Source organism: Rousettus aegyptiacus, unplaced genomic scaffold (assembly GCF_014176215.1).
Source record: "Rousettus aegyptiacus isolate mRouAeg1 unplaced genomic scaffold, mRouAeg1.p scaffold_m13_p_5, whole genome shotgun sequence".
Classification (NCBI taxonomy): domain Eukaryota; kingdom Metazoa; phylum Chordata; class Mammalia; order Chiroptera; family Pteropodidae; genus Rousettus; species Rousettus aegyptiacus.
The window spans coordinates 49,330,460-49,339,180 of NW_023416308.1; the positions used below are offsets into that span (position 1 = coordinate 49,330,460).

At 35.6% G+C, this 8,721-nt stretch overlaps 1 protein-coding gene across 2 annotated transcripts in view; it reads right to left on the minus strand.

Moving 5' to 3' along the window:
• The window catches only part of ELMOD1 (ELMO domain containing 1), a 38,118-nt gene extending 30,171 nt beyond the window's left edge, over window positions 1-7,947 (minus strand). Inside the window, exon 1 of one of the 2 annotated variants that reach the window (XM_016160591.2) lies at window positions 7,824-7,947. In XM_016160591.2, coding sequence (XP_016016077.2) covers window positions 7,824-7,840 — 17 coding nt within the window. In that variant the 5' untranslated portion in view covers window positions 7,841-7,947. The remainder of the gene's footprint in view (window positions 1-7,823) is intronic. The other variant, XM_016160592.2, reaches the window with a different exon arrangement.
• Between the last annotated feature and the right edge of the window lie 774 nt (window positions 7,948-8,721).

Consider the following 8,721-nt stretch of genomic DNA (forward strand, 5'->3'; position numbering starts at 1 on the left):
GAAGGCTTATTTTGATGACAGAAACAATATGAGGTGGCTTCCTCACGAAAGGACCAGATCAGCAAAACCTCCCCATGAGCGTTTCAGGATGGCTGACTAGAGCTCACTTCTTAAATCTGTGAATCTATTACAGTCCTTAAACTGCAAAGTTTATGGAAAACCTGCTGAAGGTCCAGTGAAAAACAATAAACATGATTAAATGTTTTGGGAGAACATGAAATGGGTTTGGCGTGTCTATCCCAAAAAGAATTTAAGAAATGGATCTTTAAATGCTCCTAAGCTAATCAGTCCTTGGTTTAGAAAGAAGGGAGGAAAAGAGGGAGGGAAGGAGAGAGGAGTCTTTATTTCTTATCTGAGCTTATGTATTTTTGGATTCATAGAATCTTTTGTCCTTTTAATTTCCTTTATCTCCTCATGTTTCTGACTGCATGCCTTGAGAGAAGGTATCTCAAATGTACCTAAGAGGCAGATGCCATTTGCTTTCTTTAATCTCATCCTTCTGTTCCTACTCTTAGAATAAGACTTACAGCCATGCCCTCTCCACCATCCCCTATGTTCAGGGGGTTTTTAGTTCTGCTTGTTTTTAACTCTTGGCCTGAATCAGCAAATAAATAAACTTAGTTTTAATTAGGGGAACATTTTTTTCCCCCGTCATAATACTAGTCTTAGTTTTCTTAGTTCTGATGGCAGAGTCTCAACTCACTACTGAAAAGAGGTGCTACATTTTGTAGGAATAACAACCCAGTTTTCAAGACGAAGAGTAGAAAATACTGATCACAATCTCCCATTTTTAATAACTACATGCAAAGATAGTTTTTTATGTTTGTTTCTGTTTTTTAATCACATCTTTTTTGACAATGTTCCAAAAGGAGTTACTGCAGCTTCCTAAGATGAATGATTTGCTTCAGCCCTGGGAGAATCTGATTTAATAAGGGCTATTTACACATGCTCTACTTCCAATGTTTTCTGTTACTGCCATTTATTAGTATGCTGCAGAGTGAAGTTTATGGCTGATTTCACAGCAGTTTTCTTTCTAAAGGCAATTATGATCACTTTTATTATTTAACATTCGTTCTCTAGCTTGAACCAGAATAGCCACCCAGTGTAAATTATTCACCATGGATCATATCTATGCTACCAAATAAAAGCGAGCTCCTGTCTCATGGTGTCTTGTGAGAAGAATCCATTCAGCAGGGGTGGGGCCTCTGAAACAGGAGATACACTAGAACCATGAGGCCTCCTGTGTGCAAGGTGAAGGGATGTGAGTACCTGTAATGCAACACTACTCCATCATCTTAAATGTGTGACTCTGATGTCTTCTTTGCAATAATAAGAGAAAAGTGTCTTAATTTGAACAGTTTCAATGGATTTGCTAATGAAAGTTAATTCTTGCTTGAAGAAATCCTGTAATAAATAAGAAGTACACTATTGGTGAGGAAGGAAGTGTACAAAGTAATCAAAGTTCTTAGTTCTAACAACAGTTTCCTAAACTTTTCATGTAAACGAAAATAAAGAATGGCAAATTGCTCAATGATTCCTGCATTTCATTCACTTTCTAAAATGACATTTTGAAAAATTGTATTTGCTCTATTGACATTTCTAATCAGGGGTACTGGCCATCAGTTCAATTAACTTGTTAGTTGGCCTAGTAGATGGTGCCCTCTCTATAATGAGCTTCCTATTAGAAAGAGAGGCTTCAGAGAACTTGATTCATGAACTGGAAATGTGAAATCACACAAAGAAATCATTTGTGGGCCTCTAGAAAAACAAGAGTATATTCTTCCCACTGAGCAGCTGCGAGGCAGCACACAGTGCCCAGGCATTGTGGGCTCTGTGGTCTTTACCATCATTCTTTATCTGAAGAGATCATGCTGCCTTTACAAAGTGGTAGGTACAAATCTGCTATGGATTGATATTATTGCTATAGCAAAGGGCATTGTTTTTACATTCTAGGGAAATTTTATCTGAGGGGTTAGAGCAATGGGATAACTAAAAAACTAATGGTTTATCCTTTTCCTTTCAAAGAAAAGCAGGCACAAGTTTATCTTATTTTATTAATGATATCACTATTCAATTCAAAATTCGATGCTTAAATACATTTTACAAGATTTTTAAAGTTTTTTTTTGTGCTATTTGGATAATACTTTTATTGATTCATTTATAAAGGAAGCAGAAAACACATTACACATTGACATTTAAAAGGAATTTCAATGTAATCTCAAATATGAACTTTTATTATAAAAATATTTTTAAAGAACCCAAATTAAACAAATTTATAAGTAAAAGAAAGTCATCATCCATAATAGGCCTCAAAATCTTCTAAAAAGTAGTGGAGATAAAAAAGGAGTGGGCCTGTTACTATTATAGAGAATATAATTTATTTATTACTACATAATTTATTACTACATAAAATATATTATAGATAATATAATTTATTACATTATTTACACTAAACAATTTATTTATATGTATGTATATATATACACATACATACATACATATACCATCAGAATCAGGTTAGAATAAATTCTTGGTATTATTAATAAATTAATTTTTGTTGAGTTAAAGACCTAGAGTTGTTGAAGGAAAGAGATTTCAAATGCATCAGGGAAAAATGAAGAGTGGTCATTGAAAGGTACTTTACTTATTCCTTCACTAAATTGAACGAATACTAAATGAGAAGACTAGCTGTATGGTACAGAAGGAAAAAGTGTGGGAATGATGGCAGAGGGAAAAAGCAAATATGAGTTAAAAACCTAATTTCACTGCGACCACATGCTATCCCTGTCCACGAGGAGCTTATAATACAGCAAGGAAATGACAATAAAAACAAAAAGTTAAAAAAGTGTGATAATTCTATAAAGTAAATTGCTTAGAATGTTAGAGAGGCAGAGGACAAAAATGCCTTTCTCTGAGACTGGACCGTAAAGCCAACTCTTAATTATCCTGACAAGGAGGCAAGAACAATATGAAAATCAGCATGCCTTACTTCAGAACAAAAGTTAAAAATACAATAGTTAAATAAGTGAAATTCAAACCAGGGCTTTCATTTATCTCATGCTCTGTATGAGGGGCTTAATGAACAGGCAAGTAGCTGAAGGGTTGGCCCTGAGAAGCTGAGGGAAAACCAAGGGGCGGGAGAGCTGGGGTGCCAAAGATGGAGTGCCAAACGAACTTCTAGTGGCAGCTTGATGGCGATGGGCAGACTCTGGTGGGGTCACCTACAGGATATTGCCTAGGAAACTATTCAGGTTAACATATTTCAACAAGAGTTTAGAAAGTTTTTGTTTAAATGCAGGGTATGAAATAAGTTAAAATATATGTATGTGTATTTGTATGTATGCGGTATATGTATATACATACATATACATGTATGTGTGTGTATATATGTGTATATTTATATATGTATATACATACATGATGTGTGTATGGCTGTATCCTAAAAAAGAGACAACATATCAGTCTACAGGGAGAGTGGTATTTGGATGTGCAGGCCATAAACCCTCTTTCAGTACTTAGCTTCTATATCTCATAAGCTCAGTTGATGCCTCAAGCTATGCTAATAAAATTCTGGAGCAACTATATGACCCTGCACCTTATGCTCCTCAAAAGCAGTGGAAATCAATGCGTGTTGAATGGAAATAGTGCCTAAATAAAAAGGGAAGTGTCCGGAAGTCCAACTTCAAGTCTATGACACTGATTTCTATGACTTTGATCAAGCCACTTTTCTCCTCCTGGCCTCTGTCTCTCATTTGTAAGGTGGACTAGATTTCTAGCTCTAAGGGAAGGCTAGATACATGTTGCATGGGAAAACGATTTTTTTTGTCTGACTCCTCCTTATCTTTAAGGTCCACTTCAGGTTTGGACGAAAATGTTACCATGCTTCTTGGGTGTTTTATGCCATGCTTGTAAAAGCGTCCGAGAACTGCCCCCAACTTTATCTCTGCAACTTAGCTTCTACTCACCTTAAACAGGGTCTACATCCAACAAACCTGGACCACTTGCTGCTTGAGGCAGCTGGTCACATTCTCTTGGGCTTTGTATAGAGCATCTTCTTCCATCTCCCACACCCTCTTACCTTATTTAAAGTATTAACATGCTAGTCCTCCCTTTATCTCAATATCACCTCAGTGAAGCCTTCCCACAATATTCCTGCCACAAAATGCCTTTAGCATGTCACTGATCACATTCTTTTTTATATCTCAGTTTTGTACACATGTACCTCATCTCCTTATCAGGTTGTATGTTACTTTGGAGCAGAGACCACCTCATACTCACTTTTGTATCATCCACGCCTCAGAGTAGACACACAGTGAGGGGGTAACACAATGTGCAAATTATGAGACAGTTTTGAAGTCAGACAGGCCTGCATTCAAATACCCGTGTGCCCTTGGGTGAGTTACTTAACTTTGTTAAGCCTTCTTGCCCTGCACTGTGTAATGGGATATTAATTCTTGCTTTTTACAGTTGTTGTTAATATAAAATAATAATTTAAAATGTGGTATGGTATTACAATTGTTAGCAGTAAATACTAAATGAGTCAGTGGAGTGAGATATTAATTGTGAATGATTTATACAACCCAATTTACAGATATTTTTGCTCACTGGAAGACTGTATTTACCTAGTTATAATAGTAAAATACTTTTTTTATGTTGGGAAGGGTGACATTGATCAACAAAATCCAGTAAGTTTCAGGTATACAATTTAACCGTAAGTCATACATATTGCATTGTGTTCACTTCCCATAGTTAGATTTCTTTCTCTCGCCACATATTCGACCCCTTTCACGCCGTCTACCTCCATCCTCCTCCCTCTCTCCCTTCCTTCTGGTAACCACTAGGCTATCCTCCATGTCCATGAGTCTCTGTTTCCCTCTCAATTGCTTCACAGCCAAAATGTGGGTGCAAGTCTGCTGTACTACTCAAAGTGCAGGTTTGAGTTTGGCAGATGCTTTCCTTCTCTTCTGCCTCAGGAAGAAAAATACACAGTGAAGTCCATGGTCAAGAAAGTGAGATCCTGAGGCCAAGATAGCTGGAAGCAATTATTTATATGGGGTGATTTAAAAGATTTCTTGTATTAGAAATTTTCAAAATGAATAATGTCCGATGACTTTTAAAAATATAATCGCAATAACTAAATTCTAGCAAGGGAAAATATCTTCCGTATTCCCTATTATATACACCAATTAAAATTAATAAAATATATTATTTGAACTGAACCTATTTGGGGCTCAAAAACTATCCCATCTTTTTCTGATCATACACAGACACACTTTATTCTCTATTTAAATCCTTGTTTTTCTTTTAATGCAAACCATGGCTAAAGTCATATTGGGCGACTATGATGTACTTATCCAATATCCCATATCTACTCTCGATTTAAAATACACCCTTCAAATGGATGTACGAATCCTGTAGCATTTGTTTCAAATATCTCATGTAACTTTTTAAAGATACATCAAATATTTTCTCCACTCCTTTATACTGAGTAGTTATGCCATTAATATATTTAATAATAGCAGCGAGCTGAAGAGAATACAGTGGGGGTGCCATGTATATTAAATTTGGACTAAATCCATTCTTTCCCACAACTTGGCTTCTTTAAGATTAACCTCATTTCTTCTGGGGCTGTACATGGAGCATTTCATCCTAGAGCAACTCAGAAGGTGACAGATTAATCATTCTGTGGGCTTTTAAATGACACTGATTTTTTCTCAGTGAAAGTCAACTCCTTATTCCACATATTTGCTGAGCTCAGGAACTAACACCTGATTTATGGAGCTTATGTTTACATAACCTCTTTGGTTCAAATAAAAAGACTGCCAAATTGTCCAACGTCTGTGTGAATGGACTACAGGGAATAAAAGGTAATCTAAATGATCTGATAGAGTTTATAATGCAGGATTATTACTCCTTGCCCTCTTAGCCTTCCAAATTCCATATGGATTAACACATAATGAATTCACACACATTGTGACTTAATAAAAAGCATTAAAAACAAAAATTAAAGTCAAAAGCAATAATCAACTAAGGAGAGGCAATGATCGAGTTTCCTTTTATTATTAAAACCAACAGTCAATGAAAATCCTCAAGTTTCTTTCTATTGTCATAGCCTGTTTCACATAAATAATCAGTGTCAAGTAATATTCATGAAATATATGTGCCAAGTTAAAAAAGAAAAATTTGTATCAGAGCACATAACCGATAGAAATGTGCTAGTTCCATTATCCTTGGTGTTAGTCTGTGTGAAATTACAATGATAGATTTTCACAGTTCCTATTCTAAATCATCAAATATAAATTAATTTTTAAAATGTTATAATCTATACTAAACATAGTGTTGGTCCTATTCAATTTAATTAAAAAACTAACAGAAGCAAATGCTACTATTTCTCCTAAAATATCTGGGTGTGAGGCTGCTCAAGTTTTTCTAAATCAAGTAAGACACTGAAGAAGAAATCTAGTAGCGCAAGTCTTGGCAAAGACCTGACCACTACCATCTCTCCTTTCACAGAAGAGCTCCTGACTTCAAAGTTTCATCTGACACTACAACTTTTTGTTAACATGATTCTATGGCTAAAAGACATTACCTTTTTATGCAGGAGGGATTCATAAATACCAAGGGATTCATAACACCACTTACACATTCATTTTTATGAATGTGTAGATAGATGGGTTATTACCACAGGAACCAAAAACATATCAGATCCACTATCTTGCTGGCAAAAGTCACAGTGATTTATCAAATACTCTCCTTTAACTTAGTTGAGATAAACAGGTTGAAGAGTATGTCTGTAAATGCTAATGGATGTAATAGTAACCTCCCGGAAGAAAATGTCCAGTAAACACCGGAAGAAAATGTCCAGTAGCTGCACGGGACAAACTGACCTAGGTGCTCCAAGAACCTCTTTGGCTGCAACCAAAACCAGTGGGGAAAAGAAAATTTTAAATTGTAGCCACTGAAAGAACTAGGTAATTTCCTAAAAGAAGCAAGCTCACTAATCGTTTGCTTAGAGAAAACAAGCTAGAGCAAGGGACAAGAATGTGTAATAGAGGTGGGCCACCATTTTGCAGGAAAAAAACGCAATAATCTGAAAAGCGTGTTTTCTTTTCCAACTTTGAGGGCAAGCCTAACTTTATTTTGTCATATTTTAATATGATATAAAATATATATATATATATATAATTATAGGTCTAGGCAAATGGCTTTCCAAACAAAACAAGATGACCCCAAAACATACCAACTTACACAGTGCTCTGTATAGCACAGTCTTCAGGGAACCAAAAATTAATGCAGATTTCAGAAACATCACTGAGGCAGGAAGAGCAGAAGCTTGGACTATATATTTTTACCAAAAAGGAACATTCAAAAATACCTGTTTGGATCGACCAGCCAACTAAAATCTAAATTAAGGGATATTTAAAATTACTTAATTCAGGAATATGATTCTACACAAAGTATACTGATTCCTTGACTACTAATCCTCAAACTTCAACTTTAAGGCCAGCAGCATACCACTCTTTAGAGACACAAGGCATTAAGATAGTCCAAAGTGCTCCCTCCCCATGTTTTTGTGCCCATGCCCTCTTATAATTGCTTATAACCTATCACTTTTAAGTGTTACTTTCAGCATCAATATGCACATAGAGTCAGCAGAGGAACCTCATGACCAAATTATTCTTAGCCCAAATCAAATACAATGCTATTTTAGGCAATAATAAAAGACCTGGTTGCAGAGTCACAAATAGTGAACAGAAATATCCTAATTGGCAAGGAAGTTCCTCCATTTTAGAGAGTTCAACTTGGGAACCATAAACACTTACCTCAGGAAGTGCTTCATCGTGCCTGTTTTGATTATCCAAATGTTATCCAAACTATCCTCGGGCAATTGCTTTCAAATTTGCCTTTGTCAAAGTAAATGTAAGCTGTGGAAAGAAATTAGGTATATTTAGTATTAAGGGGGCTGGAAATCCCAAACCCCAAATTTCTGCTTAACCTTAGTAAGAAGACAATATGTTATATGGCACCCAGAACATTATCAACCAAACACCCACATAGCAATGCAATTCAATGGATGGAGAGTATAGCTAACACCTTTAATTTTGTAATTATATAATTAGCCTTTCATTTTAAGTCACTTGCTGGAGAAATTATTAGTTTCATGAGCAATCGCTTCAATAGCATGTTTTTTCTCTATTTTGGATATTATTCCTATATCTGTATTTATAAGAAATATAGTATTTCTGAAAGTATTTATAAAAAAAATAAAAATGAAAAACCATAAAATTACTGTTCTGATTTCCAGGTATCTGATGAACTTAAATCTGGCAGCCCCAGCCTTCCAGAAGCGCACTCAAAAATAACTAGAAGCAACTGGTAATGTCTTTAAGCTAAAAAAAAGAAAAAAGAAAAAAAAAAAGGTGTCACACAATTTGTTTTCCCAAAGTCTATAATGCTAGGAATTATCTTTTCCTTTTGAGAAAGAGGACACCAGAAGCTGCCTACAGACTAGAGAGCAGAGAGGCTGGAAACTACAGCAGAGAGAAGTTACCTCACTAGAGAAGAGACAAACGGATCACCAGCTGCAATGGCAACATGAGGGACTGAAGGGGAAAATGGCCTTCAACTTTGTGTTTTATTTCTGAAGCAAAATAAATGGAAAAAAAACATTTGTTCATTTGGGGTGGTGGGAATATATATTATTCTTTGTACTTCTGTGGA